This window comes from Rhinatrema bivittatum, chromosome 1 (genome assembly GCF_901001135.1).
Source record: "Rhinatrema bivittatum chromosome 1, aRhiBiv1.1, whole genome shotgun sequence".
Classification (NCBI taxonomy): Eukaryota; Metazoa; Chordata; class Amphibia; order Gymnophiona; family Rhinatrematidae; genus Rhinatrema; species Rhinatrema bivittatum.
In genome coordinates, this window is record NC_042615.1 from 678,566,696 (window position 1) to 678,588,277 (window position 21,582).

Here is a 21,582-nt window from a genome sequence, read left to right on the forward strand (position 1 = left end):
AGCAGAGAAACAGCCATAAAAAGTAATTAAAAAAAAGAACGTTTTCATTGGGCTCTCGTTTTAAAAAAATATTTCATTGATTTTGTTTAGTGATTGGTTAGCATGTACTTCTGAGTGCTGGGTTCATCAGCAGCCAGTGTGCATGCTAACAAATCCTTCATTGCATGTTGCAAGCCAGAATTCTGCATGGCTCAATAGCAGTGCTGCTCACTGTCCTGCGTGGAGGACATCAGGAATTGATTCCCAGGCCCCGTTTCTCCTGTTTGGGCCAGCCAGGGCAGGAGACACTGCAGAAGCAACATCCACAGTGGCTGGGCAGGGTGAACTGAAGGGATAGAAGTCCGGTCATTGTGTAAGAGTGATACGTAGTGACTGGTCTGGGTACGTGCAGAGCAAGTTCTGGAGGGAGCCGCTGTCTGTGGCCTCTGACTGAGGATTCTCACTGCAGTGGCTGGGCAAGGTGGGTGGGTGGTAAGGGAGGAAAAATGGAGAAATTCTCCCATGTAGTTACAAATGAAGGTTTATAGCACCATAACCTCAGTAGAGGGCAGCACTGATTGAGCTGAAAGGCCAAAGGAGCAGGAGGAAACTGTTGGCCGGGTGGCCCATGCATTGCTGACACGATACTCTCATGATAACCTGCTCTGCATGCCACATCGAAGAAAGCAAAACAATTTTCAAAAATAAAAACAAGTTAATGATTGGAAGGTCAATATTCAAAGGCATTTAGCTTGATAACATGTAAGTTATTCTGGCTAAATGCTGCGTTTCAAATAGCCCTGGCACTTATCCGGCTAAATTGTGGCCAAATAAGTCTTTTAGCCAAACTACAACTGCCTACATGCATTGGGGTAAAACCAGAGTTGGATCAGGTTGAACTGGGTGAGGTGGAGCCCCTCAGAGTACTGACCTTATTTTACAGTAATGAACTGTATAACAAGCCTCCGATACACTGAGCACACTAGATGGGTCTTAGAGTCGTGATGATGATGATGAATAAAATCTCAGCTGCTAAATTTAATCATTTGATAGTGCTGCAAGTTTAAAAAAACAAAGAAACCTGATTTCCCTACATCAGATATGGTTTATGCTGTATAATGGTTTTCTGTGAAACCAGAGATACATGGATGGCATTGTGGAGCTAGCGGAGTTGCTACAGATTGCTTGCAGGATTCTGCAGATTGTCAGCAATCAGTAAATCAATGTTGTTTTGCATGCAGTTCATTTTCTGCTTACAGTTCTGATATGTTAAAGTCATTGTTTATTTGGTAAGGCTTTACTTGAGCAAACACATATGTACTCTGCATTACTATGGAAGCCTTTCGTTTCTCCATTAAAGCATCTAAACTACTGTATGTGGAAATATTTTCCAAGAAGGGGGCAAAATATCCCATGCTCTTTACTGCTTTGATAGTTGAGGCTTGCATATCATTTTGAATCTGGTTGGATAAGGTGTCTTGGATTTGACCTGTTCTGGTATTATCTAGCCTGCGTCTCATTTGTAGTTTTTCTTGCTATGGTTACATCGCGGATTAATCTTTTGTTTGCATTTGTGTAAAGCTGTTTATCCATCTTCTGACCGTATGGGGATCCACTGCCAAGAACATTTTACTGCTTATCAAGAAATATGTTAATACCCTATTTGCATAGCAAATTAATCTATTCCCTGTTTTACCTTGAGCTTAGGCAAGGAGCCTAAGAATACATATAGAGATATGTAAGACACCCAAGTGTATCTAATTAAGTTCTGGATTGACTTTCACTGCTGTGCAATGGGAGTCTTCAAATTTTCCATACTGTTTCTATAACAGCTTCTTATATGTGTGTAAGAAAAGAGCTGACATATTGTCATTTTTGGCCTAGTTTTGTACAGAGAAACAGGTTGTTAAAATCATCATGTCTGTGTACGCAGGTGGGTTTGTCTCCCCTGCCCTCCCTCTACTAATAACTTTGAATCTCAATCAGATTTCTGCCATAGATGGTGCAGTACCCACTGACCCCCCAGCACTCACATTTCATTTGTTCCCCACCCCCCATTACCCTTAGAATTGCTGTTTGTTTCTTCACTTTAGTTTCCTGTAATGAAACAGGCCAGTTCAGTTCTGATTACATAGTTTGAAATATAGCAACATACTACGCAATTCAACTAACTCTCTCTCTCTCTCTCTCTCTCTCAAAAAAAACAAAAAAAGAAATTGCAATCTTAGGGAGGTCAGGATATATTGTGATGTCACTGAGGACTTTTAAAGTTGCCTTGCTATTGTTTGACTTTGAGCATTTTGAAAGCTGTGCTGCCATTGGTTAGGAATCATAATTATATGCTCCTTTATGTACTGTCTGACAGAAGCCTCCAGCTCGCCATGAGTCAGACAACCAAATATGTTCTGAAATTTCCACCCAACCCTAACCCTCTATAACTCTGTGACATTTTCCTAAACGTATCTGTCTTTGAAATGTTCCCTTTGTCTCTAAATGTTTCCCTAGTTGACTATCTGTATGTTCGTCTGCCTGTGCTTTCATTATTCATTTATGAACTAGTGATTTTCACATGGAATGACGGAATATAAAACACATACATACATACATACATAAATAGAGAAATAAATGTACTGTAGAAGGAAAGGAAACATCATGGAATGTTCAAAGATCTCCTTCAACTTTATTTATTGGACAGCATCTACGATGTGGCCTGCGGTTTTTCTGTGACTTGCTGGACTGGTTTGCAGAAGAGCTCCCCATACTCCCCAAGAGGCAGGGGTCCTGGGCTTGCACAGGACCTCCCCAGTGAGCCCCAGTGTCCAGGCAGAAGTTGGGACAGGGGCTGCACTTGGATTCCTTGGGCTCCTCAGATTGTTCTGTAAAATTACTAAAGAAGCACAGCTGAAACAGTGATCTACTTACTTTCCACTGCTGACAATCAAACTAAAGCTTCACCTAAGACAGTTTATACCTAACACATGGTACTTTACTGGTCACTGATTGCAGGCAACAAAAATTTCACAGATAAGTACACTAAGGATAGTGTACCAAACAGTACAGAAAAAATGTAAAGTCTAGCAACGTAAAGAATAAACCCAGTCTTTCTCATGATAGCCAGTTCTGCACACCCTTACAGGTAAGCTGCATGGGTCAGGCACGCCTTCCTTCTGGGCACTTCCCCTGGTACCTGCTTCCTTGGGGGCAGCTTTCTCTGCATCCTAGTATCCAGCCAGAACAATTGTCAGCACGAGTCTGGAGCCTCTAAAGCAGAGATACTTCCCTTTGGATGGCAGCTCCATAAGCAGACCCCCTAGACTGGCAGTCTTCACTGGAGTCCAGCTTGGAGCTCAAATCTTTTCCCAACTCAGAAGCACTCTCCCTGGACAGACGAGGGGCAGGGACTTACACCTCTCTTCTTTGAGACTACCTCTTTGTCTTCACCAAAAATTCAGGAATTTGCTCTTACCATCTGAAGAAATCCCTCTAACTTGGATCGTCAGGAAATCTAGGAATTCTCCCAACTTTGAGCCTCAGCACTTTCCCCAATAATGGAGGCATGCAGCCCTCTCCCCTTGGAGGGGAAGAAAGCGCCACACCAGCACCTTTCTGTGAAAAGAGGTAGCTCTAAAATGCAATCTCTCCCGTAGACAGAGAGGCTAGAGAAGACCTGGTACTCGTGTGGACCCAGGAGTTTTGTTAAACTGGTGACACCTCCCACTGGGGAGCAGGGACAGATTGAGGAATTTGCCACTGCTAGGCACTTTTGGGGTTTTCACTCCCCCATCTTCTGTAAGAATCGGTTACAGGGTAGCAGACAGCTGAGAATCAGCAGAGCTGAAAAGTGGAAAATCTTAGCCAGCCTGCTGCACTTAAATGTTTGCCACCACTGGGTGCCTATTGACAAATCCAGGGCTGTGGAGAGTGCCAGCCCCCTCCCACTCCTATTCTGACATCATTCACAAGGGACACATTACACCAACAAAAAGTACTTTGTATGTGATGTTGTATTGTATCATTTAGATATGACAAAGATAGAATATTATTCTCTTCAAAGTAAATACATGAAGTTAGACAGATTGGTGAAAACTAAAACATGTTCTAATGTAATCAATTCCATTAAAGGGCCTAAGGGTGCTCTGTTACACTCTACTTCTCAGATATTACAAGTATTTCAGACTCACTTTGACCAGGTATATCAGGAGCAATCTGGGATTTCAGAAAAAGCCATAAAACAATTCTTAAGTGATATAAATTTGCCAACACTTTCAGAAGAAAGGATATTGCTCCCATAACATCAGTTGAAATTTTAGCAGCAATAAAATACTTAGCTGTTAAGAAAAGTCCAGGCCCAGATGGATTTCCTCTGGAGTTTTATCTTTCTTTTTGGGGAAAAAATGGTTCCTCTTTTGGAGGAATTGTTTAATTACCTTAGGAAATCTACAGCTCAAATGGGGAATTTATTGGAGGCAATTATTACATTGATACCAAAACTTTGTAAAGATGTGTTAGAGTGTACCTCATATAGGCTTAAATCTTTGATCAACTCAGATATGAAAATAATGGCAAAAATATTACAACAATATCTGGAAAATATGATGCCTTTCCTGATAGGTTCCGATCAAATTGGATTTGTAAAAGGAAGAAATTTGATTTCTAGAAGAATGATAAATATTACTGGTATTCACATGGCCAAATATTGTAAGATCCCTGGAGCTATCCTTTCTCTAGATCTGATAAAGCATTTGATCAGATTTCCTGGTGATATCTTTTTATAGTTTTGCAACATTTTGGGATCCCTTTACCATTCATGGAGTGGATTCAGGCCATATATAAGAACCCAAGAGCCAGAATTATGGCTAATGGTGCCTTCTCTACTATGTTTAGTATTAACAAGAAGAATAAGACACTGTTGCCCATTTTGGTTAATTTGGCACTGGAACCTCTCGCCAGGAAAATAAGAGGCAACTGCAGAGATAAAGGGTTTTAAAGTAGGCTCTATTGTCCATAAGAAATCATTGTATGCGGATGATATTTTATTATATTTAACTCAGGTAGATACTTCCCTTCCTGCCTTGGTTTCTCTGTTAGATCAATATGCCAGTTTATCAGTATATACAATTAATTATATTAAATCTCTTTTGTTAACTATTGGAGACACAGGGAGGAATAGATATAATGCAGGAGCATTTACCATATCTGATTCAACCATTAAATATTTGGGGATCGTAGTATCCTCAACTATAAAAGACTTATATAAGTTTAATATCCAGCAGTGTTTAGTGGATTACAGGCAGATTTGAATAGATGGAAATCCTTTCCGTTATCATTATTGGGGAGGGCTTATTTGATTAAAATGGTTATTCTTCCTTGGATCCTCTACCTGTTCCAACATTTACTGTGCAATATACCCATATAAAGTTTCAAAGCCTTAAATGGAGCCATTAATACCTTTTTGTGGAAGGGAAAAACTCCGCATATAAAATTATCCATTCTAAAATTTCCCACAGATTGTGGAGGGTTAAATATACCAGATATCTATTTATATAACCTATCAGCGAGATTACTAGCAAAAAAAAAGGGTGGTTTACTTCTACCAATACCCCTAGCTGAGTTGATTATGGAAAAGATGTCATAGTCATAGACATTTTGGGCCAGATTTTCAAAGGGTTACGTGCTCCGAGCCTATTTTGCATAGGCCCGGTGACGTGCGCAAGCCCCGGGACGTGTGTATGTCCCGGGGCTTTGTGAAAGGGGCGGGGCGGGTGGGACCAAGGCCTCCGGCACAGTGGCCATGCCAGGGGATCACACGCCGTCGCTTGGCTGGCGTGCGCAACTTATGCCTGCCCAGAGGCAGGCGCAACTTATTAAACAAAGGTTAGGGGGAGGGGTTAGATAGGGCAGGGGGGCGGGTTAGGTAGGGGAAGGGAGGGGAAGGTGGGGGGGGGGGGGCGGAAGGAAAGTTCCCTCCAAGGCCGCTCCAATTTCGGAGCAGCCTTGGAGGGAACGGGGAAAGCCATCGGGGCTCCCCTAGGGCTCGGCGCGCGCAAGGTGGACTAGTGTGCACCCCCTTGCGCGCGCCAATCCCAGATTTTATAACATGTGCGCGGCTGCGCACGCATGTTATAAAATCGGACGTACATTTGTGCTCGCCGGGTAGCGCACACAAATGTACCCCGCGCGCGTAGGTTTTAAAATCTGGCCCTGTGTTTCACTTTATTATTGAACTGGTCTTTAACGATTGGTATGTTAAACCAAGTATTGTTGGAAACTGTGACATGTAGCAAATGTGTATTACTAATTATATTATATACTTGTGTGTCTAAATAAAGAGATTTAAAAATAAATACATGATTAAATACATTCATGAAGGATCCATGCTGTTACCACTGCTCTTCAAGATGTTTAGTATTTATATGTATTAAGGGACTGAATTACACATTATAGACTCCAATTGCACCAGGGGTTTGGAGTGATAGTCTCCCCTGACCATGGTATGTTTCACTTAGGAAAAGGTCTTCATTCTAACAGATAGGATCAGCAGTGTACTAGACAGGATTCATTGAAGAAAAAGCAGGCATAGCCTTGTTATATGGGTCCTATTCAGCCAGAGCTCGATATTCAGCAGTCCAGGGGGCAGACAAGCTATCTAGCTAAAGTTGGCAGGATAACTTGCCCAAGATAAGTGCTCCACTGAATATAGCCAGATAAAGTCCTAGCCGGCCAGATAAATTTATCCAGCTAACGTTAGGACTCTTCTCCAGCATGACCAGATTTATCGGATACGTTTGAATATCAGAGCTAGCCGGAATTAACTCTGCCCCAGAACACCTTCAAATTATCTAGATAAGTTTTATAATGCTAACCACTTAATAGGATGACTTGGAGGCAATCAGAGCATAGGAATTCAAAAATCCTGTGATGTGTCTGGCTAATTCCCAGCGCTGGAAAAACATTTGAACATTGACCTCTTTTTATGGGATTGTATGTGTTCAGCATGTTCAGACATAGCAACCAAGTATGATTTTTGTTTTAAGCTAAACAGAAATCTTTAAAAGTGTTCTTTTTACCCTTAGCCTTTCATGTCACCTCGATACCCTGGAGGTCCAAGACCACCTTTAAGAATACCCAACCAGGTAACAATCTTTTGAGAATCTCAGTTACATGACAGCCAGAAATTATATTTCTTAAAAATGCTGTGTCGTTTATGACATCTCTTGATCAAGCATTTATTAATATTTAGGCTCTTGGGGGTGTTCCTGGAAGCCAAGCACTTTTGCCTAGTGGAATGGACCCATCACGACAACAAGGTGAAATGTCTGTATATTCATATGTATAATTTATGTTGAGAAATATCAAATGAGTATTGAAGCTAGCTTTTTAAAATTTCTTTGTTTTTTTTTTTTTTTAATATTTTAAAGTATTTTTTTTTTTTTTACTTTTTAAGTTTTTATAGATATAAAGTCAGTGAATATTCATTGCTTGTCATAACGGGCCTATGCAAAATAGGCTCGGCGCGCGTAAATCCATCTGGATTTACACGCGTAGAGCTTTTAAAATCTGCCCCAATGTGAGAAGCACAGCGACATGGACAGAGGATCAAGTAAAATTTGAATGCCTGTAAATTTTGTAGTCATATTTCATATCAGAGGCCAGTGGGCACTAGGGAGTGATAATAGGGCAATGCTACCAAATCTGTATCATTGTACCCATCTCAGCACATGCTCCCTGGCAAAGACTGGAGCTTCCCAGCTGCATTTTTGTGAATCTGTGCGGAGTGAGGTACTTTAAATGTTTTTTTTAAGTGTCGGGTAGTATGATCTAAAAGAAAGAATATGATTATTTGTTTTAATTATAGTTTATAACTTTGGCAAAAAAAAAAGAGACACGTGAAGTAAAAACAATAATATATAAATAGAACATTCTTCACTCAACTTTTAGAAAATTCACCTTTTACAATAATTAAATATATTCAAGTCCAAAAAGATTAGGAGAAAAAGGAGTGAGGCTCTCAGGGGATATAACACATCATAAGTGTGAAAAGCATACTTCCAACCAAAAATATTTTAATCAAAACCAATTTTAAAGAATTCAGATGTGAAAACGTAATCAGGCCAATGCTATACCGTGCTCTGGGTGCAGCGCACGGCTCATGTTCTGGACACGCGTCCATAACCCCCGATGCAAAACACACGCGTAGGTAATAACGCTCATCTCATGTAAATGCATGTTGATGAGGCTATTATCTCTCCCCCCCATGCAAAAAAAAAAATGTGCGCCCAAGGTGCATCTTTTTACTCGCCAAAATTAACGCCTGCCCGGAGCAGGCGTTAATTTTGGAGGAACCCAAAAAAGCACAAAATACTGCTTTTCAGTATTTCCTTTGACTTAATATCATGGCGATATTAAGTCGGAGGAACAACAAAATTATAATGTCCTGAAAAAAAAATTTTTTTTAAATGGCACCAGCAGTCAGGTTAGGAAAACGGATGCTCTAAAATTGAGCATCTATTTTCCTAAGTGGCTGCAGCCACCTCTCCCAGGCGTCAGTGCTAGGGGAACACAGTTTCCCCTAGCGCCTTTTTTTTTATCGTGGTAGCCCGTTTGCATTTTGTATTGGGCACCCCGAAGAGGTGGCTCGGCGTGAGTTAAGAGGGCAGGCACTCAATCATGTGCGCCCCTTTAACGCACGCCAATATAGCATTGGCCTAAATGTGTTGAAATGCAAATACTGCAATTTCGTAAAAGTTTAGAGAACCAGTTCACGCTAAATATCTTTAGATTAACCTTAAGAAGCAAGACCAGATTCTTATCAAGTAGTACAGTCTTAGGGCCGGATTTTAAGACGTATGCGCGGGCACACATTTGTGCGCGCAACCCGGCGCGCACAAATGTGCGCCCGATTTTATAACATGTGCGAGCAGCCGCGCGCATGTTATAAAATCCAGGGTCGGCGCGCGCAAGGGGGTGCACACTAGTGTACCTTGCGTGCGCCGAGCCCTAGGGGAGCCCCGATGGCTTTCCCCGTTCCCTCCGAGGCCGCTCCGAAATCAGAGCGGCCTCAGAGGGAACTTTTCTTCCGTCCCCCCCAGCCCTACCTAAACCCCCCCTAACCTTTATTTTATAAGTTGCGTCTGCCTCTGGGCAGGTGTAGGTTGCGCGCGCCGGCCAAGTGCCGGTGCGCAATCCCCCGGCCCAGCGGCCATGGAGAGGCCTCTGGCCATGCCCCCGCCCTGCCCCCTGACCGCCCATTTTTTCAAGCCCCGGGACTTACACGCGTCCTGGGGCTTTACGCGCACTGCCAGGCCTTTTGAAAATAGGCCCGCCGCGCGTAACCCCCCCCCACGCACGTAAATCCACCTGGATTTATGCGCCTAGGCTTTTAAAATCTGCCCCTCTGATGGTTCAGGATCTTGTTGCAATAATCTGACATAGCCAACGTTTCACCATACAGCGAGTGGATCAGGGATTTCAAAGATTTATATTACCATTATCTCTGGACATCCTCTGCCGCAAATATATCTCAACTTGCACTGAAAAACCATACAAATGATAAACAGAAAAAAAATCTTTTTAAATAAAACTTACAAGTGTAGGTGCTGCTCCAGTTTGCAAAGACAAATGCCTACAGAGTCCTTTCAAAGAGAGCTTATATACAAACAGTTGGTCTCATATCAAGCCAATCCTGAGACTTGACTGAAACATGATCTTCATCATCCAATCAACTTCTTTTCAAAGGACATTTAAACCGATGGAGTCTATAAAAAGATCCATGCCGCCTCATAACCTAATGTGCATCTTCTCTAAACCATGGTCTATTTGATATTGAAAGTTTTACTAATTGAAAAAAAAAACAAAAAAGGTCTACATTATAAGTTAAAGTCTCACTCCCTTGGACAGCTGAAATCTTTTCCTCCTAATTTTTTTGGACTTTAATACATTTAATTATTGTAACAAGTGGCTGTTTAAACATTTTCTATTTATTCTTCATTATAGTTTAGGCAGGGTTTACCTCAAGCTGGATTTTAAATTGTATACATATTTTTTTCAGGTCATCCAAACATAGGGGGGCCAATGCAGAGAATGACTCCTCCACGGGGAATGGTTCCTCTTGGACCACAGGTATAATGCAAATGATCTCTCTATATAATGGATGTTTAAATATATATATAGATAGATAGATATAGGTATATTTATATCAAATGCATACATGAGTATTTACTAGAAATGCCTCTGCTTTTGCATTATATATCTGACTCTGTGAGAAATACAAAAGCTTTCTATGTTTTCTTGCAGTTACATTGTGAACTGTTTTCCCATGAACATTGTTGAATGTTAATTTTATTACTACAGCTTTTGAACTTTCAGTAAACAAAGTTAAGGTTCACAAATTTGAGTTTCCTTTGTTGCTTATGTAACAAGAATATTTCATAGCTACAGGCCTTTAAATGACTAACGTAATGAGGGTAATTTCCAATACTGTGCGTAACTCATCACATAAGTAGCTGCCCCTAAAATTATGCCTGTATTTTATTACCTGTGCAGGGGGAACTGTACAATTTGTAAAATACCGCACATCATCACCCTGAAGTTACACCCATATTTTTCAGTGCACACATTTTTTTAATGCAGGGATCCACATAGTTTAGACACCTATTTTATAAAAGTATATGCATACAGGTGAATTTTCAAAGGAATTACGCATGTAAATGTAACATGCTATCATAGCAATTTTCAAAATCCTTTTACCCACATTAAATGCACTTAACGCTTATAAAACATATTGACAATTCAATGGCATATATTATAGCAATTTTCAAAAGCCCATTTATACAGGTAAAGTTCATTTACATGTGTAAAACCCAGTTTTAAGTGTCTAAATGCTTTTGAAAATTAAGCCCATAGGAGGTAATTTTCAAAGAAGTCACGTGTGTAAAAGTAGCATATATTGTAGCACTTTTCAAAAGCCCATTTACCGCATATAAAACCTTTTGACGGTCCAGCCCTATGAAGTGAATTTTCAAAGGAGTTATGCACATAAAAGTTTCAAAAGTCTGTTCACACGCATAAAGTCCATTTATACGTGTAAAACCTAGTTATATACACATAAATCCCTTTGAAAATTACCTTTATATATTTTAAGTGTTAATAGTAACGTGCCTGTAATCACCCTCAATTTATGCAAGGAGACCAATGTTTTATAAAGTTTTTTGATGAATTGCCTATGAAAATACTTAATTTTACACCCCCGCCCTTCTCCTCCCTGCCCAGACCATGCCCTGTCAGCCCGCGCCTTTCTTTCGGCCCAGCATTTCGGCACGTAATGGGAGTTACGCGTGTGGCCGGGCCCTTTGTAAAATGCACACAGCACACGCAAGGCCCGGCCACACGCGTAACCCCCATTTTTTACGCATGGCGGGCTTTTGAAATGTACTTGTTACTGCGCACAGAGGCTGCATTCGCTCATATATGCTGATTTTTACATGGTCAACCCCCACGTAAGGCTTTGAAAATGACCCCCAATATTCACAAGTGACAAGGAAGCAGGTTTCATACTCCCTATGTGGCTGCAGAGTCCACCGGTAGTTTTTTCACTTGTGGTCTTTGCACCAATTTTCTAAGTAAAAGAACGCGTTTACTTTCACTTTTAAAGCATCCACAGAGATTTGCAGCTCTTTCCTCTATGGATAGTTTTCCCAACCAAAACAACACAGGTAGTTTTGAAAATCAAGCACAAATGTATGTTGTTTTCTTCCCCCAACCTATCCCCATCCCGGGACTCCTCCACTACTACAGGGATTGTGGAAACTGCAGAAAGGCTGAGTAGTTTCCAAAGCGCCCTTTTCCTTGGTAAAACACTGTTTTGCCCATGGAGGTTTGCTTTGAAAATTGCATTCTAAAACAGGGTGGGCAGTTATGGTCCTCGAGGGCCACAAACCAGTCGGGTTTTCAAGATAGCCCTAATGAATATGCATGAAAGAGATTTGCAATTCACTGAGGCAGGGTGCATGCAAATATCTCTCATGCATGTTCTTTATGGATATTCTGAAAACCTGTTTGCGGCCCTTGAGGACAGGAATTGCCCAACCCATTCTCTAAAAGATTGATCTGGTCACTGATGTCTTACCCATACTGTAAACCAAACATCCCATAGTTTGAGTAGCAGACAAGACATACACAATTGTCGATTCCTCCTTGGACTTCTGATTCCTTCCATCTGCGTCTCACCCGCCAGACCTCTGATTCCTTCCTCCCCGCAGACCTCACGGCTCCAGCTTCAGCAGCGACAGCATCAGCAGCAGGCAGCAAATGCAGGGACTAAGGCAGGGTGCGCTCCAGGCCCTGCCCAGGGCCGGCACGTCCAATAGGCAGGGGGCGCCAAAGAGCAGCCACGTGATTCCGCAAACGGGACCTATCCTGCTCGTGGCAAAGAGAAATAGACACTGTGGGGTAGATTTTTTTAAAAAGCGCGATCGCGTACTTTTGTTGGCGCACCAGGCGCAAACAAAAGTACGCTGGATTTTATAAGATACGCGCGTATCTTATAAAATCCTGGATCAGCGCGCGCAAGGCTGCCGATTTTGGGCAGCTGGCGCGCGCCGAGCCGCGCAGCCTCCCTCCGAGGCCGCTCCGAAATCGGAGCGGCCTCGGAGGGAACTTTCTTTCGCCCTCCCCTCACCTTCCTCTCCCTTCCTCTACCTAACCCACCCCCCCGGCCCTATCTAAACTCCCCCCCACCTTTATCCATGGATTTACGCCTCCCGGAGGGAGACGTAAATCCACGCGCGCCAGCGGGCTGCTGGCGTGCCGAGACCCGACCCGGGGGCGGTTCCGGAGGGCGCGGCCACGCCCCCGGAACGCCCTGGGCCGAAACTACGCCCCCGGGCCCGCCCCCGAAACGCCACGTCCCGCCCCCAAAACGCCGCATCGTTCGGCCCCGCACCCGACATGCCCCCTAAAAAAAACCCCGGGACTTACGCGCGTCCCGGGGCTCTGCGCGCGCCGGTGGCCTATGGAAAATAGGCGCGCCGGTGCGCGAGGGCCCTGCTCGCGTAAATCCGGGCGGATTTACGCGAGCAGGGCTTTTAAAATCTGCCCGTGTGTGCGCAAGGGTCGCCTAGGGCACCCAATACCTTTGCAGCGGCCCTGGCCCTGCCCCTCCAGGCAGGCCCTGTTAGCACATAACAGACTTAGTCCCCTCATTCTCTGCCTGCTGCTGATACTCTCACCATGCAACAAGGGGAATGGTAGTCTGCAGGTAGAGGGGGATGCACGAGGAGTGGGTGGATATTTCTAAACTTAAATCACAGTTTTTCAAAAATTGCATCAAAGGGCTAACAATGTGGAAGCTACAATTCATACAAAAGCGATTTAATTAAGGCCTTACTGATGTCATTAGTAACTAGACAGATTCTGGTTATAACATGCATTGATATGAGAAAGTTGTTTATTGTTGAAGGGAGGGCAGGAATAAGATTGAAAGCTCCAGTAGGACTTAATGTCTCAGGCGCTGTCCAGTGCTCTGTTTTGTGGGGAAATCATTAACCTGTTGTCCTTTCTTTCCCCCTCCTCTTTGGTTTTGTTTTTTTGTTTTGTGGTAGTCTGACCCTTGGTTATCATTGCAGAACTATGGAGGTGGAATGCGACCCCCTATGAACACTTTAGGTGGCCCTGGAATGCCTGGAATGAACATGTAAGAAAAGTGCTGCATAAATATAACGTTCCTTTTATAAAAAGCTATTCTAGTTTATAACAAATGCATATGTTAGGTCAGCATTGACAGATAACTATGCACAAATATGCTGTATGAAAAATGTCCTGATTGACTGACCTTTTCTGTACTTCTTTTAAATTTGAATTTCCTTTCTAGATTGGAAAGTACTGGAAGTCTTGTAACTTGGTGAGAATATTAGTAGATGTGTTTAGCTTTGCATACAAATGCTGTCAGAGTTGAAATAAGATCTTGAAATAACGCCCTTTGCCTTCTTGGAATATATGTATATTAATGGATTCCCTTCAAGTACTCATCAATCTCAGATTAGCTTCGTATGTGTTGTTATGGTGAGAGAATCACCAAACTGGGCTTTTCTGTCACCCCATGAACACAAATAAAACTTCTTCTTTCAACAAGGGTAAGTAATGGGGGAATGGGCAAAATCTCAATGTTTGTGTTTGCAGTCTAAATTTCTGCCCATAAATCAAGGTATCTGAGATTATTTGGGGTGTTCTGGATTGACGCAATACAAAACTGCCAGATTAACACCCACCCTCCCCCCACCTACTAAAATATCTAGGAAAATTGCAGTCACTTTTACAAAATCTTTATTCCCATTGATGACTCTAAAATTTAGAGTGATTTTGCTAGATCGTTTTACAGTCTCAAGATCACAACAAAGAAAGCTACTGACTAGTAGTACCTAAGGTGATTATGGGTAAAATCTTTTAACCATAATGTTTTTGCCCATCTCTGTGTGTGTTAATATTAGAAATTGAATTAAGGAAGGGGAAAAAAAAGGATTCTCTATTTCCCTCTTTCCCTTCTTGGATGGTAACACCCACATTTGCATATGAGTTCTCTTATATTTTTAGGACTGCTTCACACATTGTAACATGCTCTGCTTAACACAGAGTCTGATTGACTCTGTAGGACCTGAATCTAGAGCACACAAACCATTCAGACATTCTGAGTGGCTAACTGCAAAACATAAATGTATAAACATGATGTTTGACAAAAGAAATATTCATTAATTAGGAAAATTAGTAAGGAAAATTTGATTATATTGAGCACAGTTTGGTTGCAGCATAATACATAAAGGGGGTAAAAGTTAAATTCATGCATGTAAAACACTGATTTATATGCATAAATGGCTTGTTATAAATTGTGCAAAAGTGTGTATAAATGTATGTGCACAAAACAATTTTGCGCATGCTTCTATGCACACAAAAGAGAGGTGTTCCTGGGGCAGAATTGGGGTGGGTTTGTGAGTTATGCGCAGACAGTAAAGATTATGCGAATTCGTAGTGTAGATAGCAGCTTGCAAGACAGAAGGAGGAATCAAATTCTTATTTGTATAATTGCTTTTCAGAATTCTGCACAGGCTGATTCAGTCTCATAGAATTTTGTAATCCAGGATTACATTTACTACACTGACATCTGTAGGATATGTACAGGCATGGCTGCATCTCTCAGTAGCATGTGATGTGTGCTGGGGAAAGTGAGCATTTTACGAAATCCCTGAGTATACATAACACTGGTAATTCATATATGCTGATGTAGCACTGGTGTATCCATACGGTGCCTCATGGTGCTTTTTAGGGTTTTCGGTAGTAACAGATGTTTTAATCTTCCACTACTGTGGGATTTTGAAATTAGAAGGTACCACTGATAGACTGGGTCTGCTTTACAAGGCTTAATGAGACATGCTAAATGGAATTCCTTAATAGAATTCAGTGTGCCAAAAAATCAGTATAAAAAAGGAATCGTCTGCAAAGGTTGCTGTAAAGAGTATCAGCCACAGAGTCATCATGTACATTCGTTACAGCAGTGGTTCTCAACCCTGTCCTCGAGACACACCTAGCCAGGCAAATTCTCAAGATGTCCACAATGAATATGCATGAGATAGATTTGCATGCACTGCCTCCATTGCGGGCATTTGCATCCCATGCATCTTCATTGTGGATATCCTGAAAACCCAATTGGCTCTGTGTGTCACAAGGACTGGGTTGAGAGCCCCCTGTGTTATAATATAGAATGCTTGTTCAGTTGTTGCCAAAGTCTCTTGAGTTTGAATAAAACCCAGTCGTCTCTTTTATGTTCAGGGGTCCAGGAGGTGGTAGACCATGGCCAAACCCAGCAAATGCTAACTCGGTAAGTAAATATCTAAATACTTGTGTTAGAATCCTGTTGTTCAAATTGTTTCTAATGAGCAAGTGAAAAATGAAAAAAAAAATGTATAAAAAAGATAAAGAATTTGTTTTATTAAATATGAACTGCTGTCCTCTGAAAAATGTGTGGGCTCATTGCTGTATTAAAGCTCCGTATTGAGGTGACCGCATGATGTGACCTCACTACTGATTTGCGGTCACTTGAATTGGTTACAGTGACCAGAAGAAAGGTTCCGACTGGAGTGAGAAAATAACCCCAAACTTAGGAAAATGAGAATAGAAAGAGGAAAGAGAAAAAGAAGTGAGGAAGGCTGAGATTATTGGGGGGGGAGGGGGGGGGGGGGGGGAGAAAGAGAAGAGAGAAGGAGACTTGCAGGAAGAAGTAAAGAAGGCTTTCAAGTAAAAATGTCAGTGTACAGAAAGCTCTCAAAATGAGACAGCTAAAAGTATTTTGGGCTTTTTATGCATTAAAACACTTGACTTTTGAGCTCAGATTCTTTGTCATGTCGCAAGCAGCTGTCTGTGCTTTTACTAGCATGATTATAGCCATCTGGCTGTAGCCTATATACGTATGACCATAACTGCATGATCACTTTATCAACTGTCAAATTTTTGCATGTCATACTGGGCCAGCCCGCATGACTCATGTAGGAGCTTCCACGTTCAAGATTGCTTGCCAGCCAGTCGTGGGCTTAGATTGCTGGAGGGAGGGACAACAACAACAGGAGTGACCTCTGCTGGTACAAAAGTGTTACTTTTAGGTGTTCATTACTGGAAGAAACTATGGCTAGCAATGGAACCTGATCTGCCTGAGTCAGTTGTCTGGAGAAAGTGGAAAAATATGCAAAGTATGTATATAAAATACTAAATTATATCATTTGTAAGTGGACACCGTGAGGTTTATATTCAGACACAGTCCGGATAGCAAAGTTAGCCAGATAAATTTATCCGGCTAACTTTGGATGCATATTTAAGAGTGCAGCCACACTACTGAATATAGCCAGCTATCTTAGGCCTAGATTCTTCATTTTGCAATAAATATAACAAACTTAGTGCCTGTGATTTATAAAAAAAGGGGCATAGTAGAGAGAGAGAGAAAAAGAGACACTCTTTAGAGGCTCACCAAAAAGTTAACTATACCACTGTAAGAGGGGGCACTAGTAACTCGGGTTGAGTTGGGTTTGGGGGGGGGGGGGGCAGTTTTACATGCACAGTCATATGTATGAACAACAGTTACCAACAGTGAATATTTAATGTGATTTGGAGTGATGAAAGGTAAAAGAAGAGTAGATTTGTTCCCTGTTCTCTCTACCTAACTTGATTGCAACTAGGTAGAGAGTGCATCAAGCAAGGTAGAGAGCACATGGTACAAATCTATTCTTTCACTTTTCATTCCTGGAAATCACATTAAATCTTCACTGATGGTAACTATGCTGTTCGTAAGCATGACTGTGCATGAAAAACTGCCCCCCAGATCCCACCTCACCCCACCCCACAAACCTCACCCCGAGTTACTAGTGGACCTTCTTATAGTAGTATAAAAGTTCAAAAATCACTGGGCCTCCACAGAGGCTCCCTCTCCCTCAAATGGGATTTGTAATAAATCCTGTTTTGGCTATAATGCACTGTTGTTGCAGGCATAATGTTCAGGAAAAGGTGTAGTTATTTCTGGCGTTAATTCCCATGATAGTGTGTGTTACGTTATCGCACACAACGTTAACCAGTCCTCATTTCCAAGTACTCTGCCCAAACCTCTCCACTTGAATAAAAATTTCAAATTTTGCATAGGCATTTCGCTATATGGAATTTATTGCATGTGTTTTGAAAGCGATTTGATAAATGACCCCTTAATTAGTTAAACAAAAACAATCAAGAGCACCGCTCTGTCGCTAAGCTGTTCAATAAACTTTTAAATGAATAATGTGTGTGTTGAAATTATTTTTAATAAAGTAAATACCTACACTATTAATGGTGAGAAAATTTTTTGTCATCTATGTGGATTTAAAAATATTTAATATTTTTAAATCCACATAGATGACAAAAAATTTTCTCACCATTAATAGTGTAGGTATTTACTTTATTAAAAATAATTTCAACACACACATTATTCATTTAAAAGTTTATTGAACAGCTTAGCGACAGAGCGGTGCTCTTGATTGTTTTTGTTTAGTATAGCAGTTCGCAGCAAAGGTGTATCTTTTGATATAGATTAGGTCTGTCACCCTTAATTAGTTAGCCAGCTAACTATAGTCTTCCTTCTCTCTCCACAAGCCTTTGGAAGATGGCTGCTGCCGCGTCTTCATGCTGCTCTCTCCGGCGTCTCCGGAACAGCAACGGCGACGGTGTTCGCCATGGATTTCCTGAGGCCCTCCTAGGGTGCGCGCACGCACGCCACCTACGTCTTTATCCACGTCATGGCGGGAACCTCGGGGGCGTCCCCTCTGAGTGACGTCACGACATCCGGGTATTTAGCCTGCCCTTCGTTTGCTAACAAACTGAGTTAGCAAGGATTGGACTGCCTCCGGTCTAAGCTGCCCTGCCACTTCCTTGCTGCCGCAAGAAGCCTGCTCTCTGCCCTTCGGGGTAATTCTTCTCTAACCTGGGTACCCGCTCTCTTACAGGTACCTATCTGGGATATCAGGTACTCGCTCCTCGAGGTCCTGCTTTTCCTACTCTGGTGCCTTACTACCTACTTCTGCCTGCCAGGATCATCACCAATACAGCTATCTACTTCAGTGAGTAACTATCTATTCAGTCTGTCTCATCTCTAGCTTCAGCACTCAGAGTCTGCATCCAGGACTTTCCTTTACTACCCTGCGCTGCCTACCATCTACTCGAGTGTGGGATTGGTCTCCTCTGCTGAGGACCCCTGGACTGTTCAACTAAGTTACCTCACTGCTTCCCCTCCTGGGCAGTACCACCGAGCTGTACTTATTATACAGCTCGGTGGTTTCTCTGTGTTTGTGTATATAAAGTCTAGCCTTGTACTGCGGCTCCTCACGGGGCTCCTCCCCGTGGGCGTGACCATCACCACAGTACCCAAGAATCCACTCCAACACCTCAAAACCATAACAGATTGCTAACTCCATGGATTTGGCTCAGCTCACCACATTGCAGACCATTCTGGGCCTGGCCCAGCAAATCTCCGAACATCAGAATTTGTTAAACAACTTGACTGTTGTCTTGAATCGGTTACACTCACAGATGAATGCACCGGCTGCTGCAGGTAAAGAAGTTACATCGCCAGAAGTGACGGTCAAGACTACTGTACCTGTATCTGCTCCAACACGCTTCACGTGTGAAGTGTGGAAATGTAGAGGATTTATCCATCAGTGTTGCATGCACTTTTTTCTGCAACCTAACCATTTTCCTACAGCGTATGTCAAGACCACCTATATCCTTTCGTATCTGGATGGAAGAGCGCTGGCTTGGGCCTCACCGCTGTGGGAGCGCAATGACCCTATCCTGAATGATCTTGCTGGGTTTCTTGAACTGTTCAGATCAGTATTCGATGATCCTGCCCGGTACTCAACAGCAGGATCAATTTTGGTTCATCTAAAACAAGGTAATAAACCTTTACCAGACTTCGCCATTGAATTCAAGACATTGGCTTCTGAATTACATTGGGACCCTAGGTGCCTGAAAACCCTCTTCTTTGAAGGCCTGAACTCCCGGTTGAAAGATGAGCTGGTGACTCGTGAAATGCCTGAAACCTTAGCAGAACTGATGAAGTTGGCAGCAAAAATTGACCGCCGACTTCGTGACAAGGTTCAAGAGGTCAAGAGTCCCAGAAGACCACTTCAGGGAGAGACTAGTGTCAAGTCTGTACCCAGACCTACACACCCAGGACCTGTTGGTGGCAAAGAAGAACCAATGCAATTGGGCCACAGTCATTTGACTTCTAAAGAGAGACGATTCCCAGACCTAAGTCCTGTGGGAGGCCTCTTCTTAGGTCTAACTGCACCCTCTCCTCCATTCTCTCTTCCAGTATCCTTAATCTGTGGACCTCTAGAATACCAGACCCTTGCCTTAGTGGATTCTGAGGCAAGGGGAAATTTCATTTTGAAACGTCTAGTGGAACATTTGCGGATCCCCACCACTACCATGATGTCTCCATTACTTTTGTCATCTATTCATGGAGAGCCCTTGCCGGGTAAAGTAACCCTGCTTACAGAGCCTGTGAGCTTACGTACCGGTGCTCTTCATACAGAGACTATTTCCTTCTTTGTGCTAGAGAAGGCCATGCACCCCTTGGTACTTGGGCTACCGTGGCTGCAGAAACATATGCCACAATTCAACTGGGCCACTTTGGAACTTTCACGTTGGGGTCCAGATTGCCATGGCAAATGCTTGATGGAAGTCTCTCCAATACCATGCATGCCAACTATCCCGTTGTTGCCTGGGTTACCGCCTCAATATGCATCTTACCAAGATGTATTCTCAAAAGAAGCTGCTGATGCTTTGTCTCCACACAGATCATACGACTGCACAATTAATTTGAAGCCGAATACGGAACCACCCAAAGGAAGGGTCTACCCCCTCTCCATGGTAGAGAATAAGGCGATGTCAGAATACATCCAGGAGAATCTCTAGAAAGGCTTCATAAGACCGTCCAAGTCTCCTGCCGGCGCAGGCTTTTTCTTTGTGGGGAAGAAGGACGGAACATTATGTCCATGCATTGACTACAGAGGTCTGAATGAGATCACTATAAAGGACCACTATCTCTTACCACTCATCTCGAAGCTATTCGACAGGTTACAGGGAGCCAAGATATTCTCCAAGCTTGACCTCAAGGGAGCATATAATTTAATTTGCATCCGCTCTGGCGATGAATGGAAGATGGCTTTTAATACCCGGGATGGATACTTTGAATACCTGGTGATGCCCTTCGGCTTGTGCAACGCCCCGGCTGTCTTCCAAACATGATAAACGATATTCTGCCTTGTGTAAGAAATTCGACATCATACTTGACTTCATCTCTGCGTACCATCCTCAGTCAAATGGCCAGACAGAGAGAGTGAATAGAACTCTCAAACAGTTCCTCCGTGCCTATGTTGGTTCACGACAGAATGACTGGGCTGAACTGTTGCCCTGGGCTGAATTCGCCATCAATTCACATCCAGTATCATCTACTGGATCTACACCTTTTGAAGTGGTCTACAGACAACTACCTTTACCACCTCAACCACTTCCACTTTCTGTGTCGTCCCCGGCAGCTCAATCCACTGCCAAAGATCTACAGCAGCTCTGGAAAGAGACTAAAGAGATGCTCCAGAAAGCAGGACAAAGAGCAAAGAAAGGCTATGACGCTCACCGCAGCAAGGCTCCTGAATTTCAGCCTGGTGATAAAGTCTGGCTGTCTACCAAACATCTAAGACTCAAGCTTCCATCTGCTCGATTTGCTCCACCCTTTGTCAGACCCTTTCCTATTCTCTGACGACTGGGTTCACTCACCTATAGTCTAAAGCTTCCACCAGCTATGAAGATTCATAATGCATTCCATGTTTCGCTGCTGAAACCGCTTGTCCTTAGCGAGTTTTCCACCAAAATACCTGAACCTACTCCTGTGGATGCAGAAGTCATTGAGCACAAGGTTAGTGCCATCCTTGATGTAAGAAAGAGAGGCAGAGTTTGGGAATACCTCCTGTCATGGGAGGGTTACGGACCAGAAGAAAACTCTTGGGAACCATTGGCTAATATCTTGGACAAAGAGATGCTTCA

General features: G+C 42.8%; 1 protein-coding gene across 4 annotated transcripts in view; it reads left to right on the forward strand.

The window, feature by feature from the left end:
* SSBP2 (single stranded DNA binding protein 2) overlaps positions 1 to 21,582 on the forward strand; it is a 596,076-nt gene that overhangs the window by 471,756 nt on the left and 102,738 nt on the right. Inside the window, exons 6-11 of one of the 4 annotated variants that reach the window (XM_029574010.1) lie at positions 7,053 to 7,112; positions 7,220 to 7,286; positions 10,028 to 10,098; positions 13,578 to 13,669; positions 13,847 to 13,876; positions 15,796 to 15,844. In XM_029574010.1, the coding sequence (XP_029429870.1) occupies positions 7,053 to 7,112; positions 7,220 to 7,286; positions 10,028 to 10,098; positions 13,578 to 13,669; positions 13,847 to 13,876; positions 15,796 to 15,844 (369 nt within the window). The remainder of the gene's footprint in view (positions 1 to 7,052; positions 7,113 to 7,219; positions 7,287 to 10,027; positions 10,099 to 13,577; positions 13,670 to 13,846; positions 13,877 to 15,795; positions 15,845 to 21,582) is intronic. The other 3 variants (XM_029574019.1, XM_029574027.1, XM_029574037.1) reach the window with 3 other exon arrangements.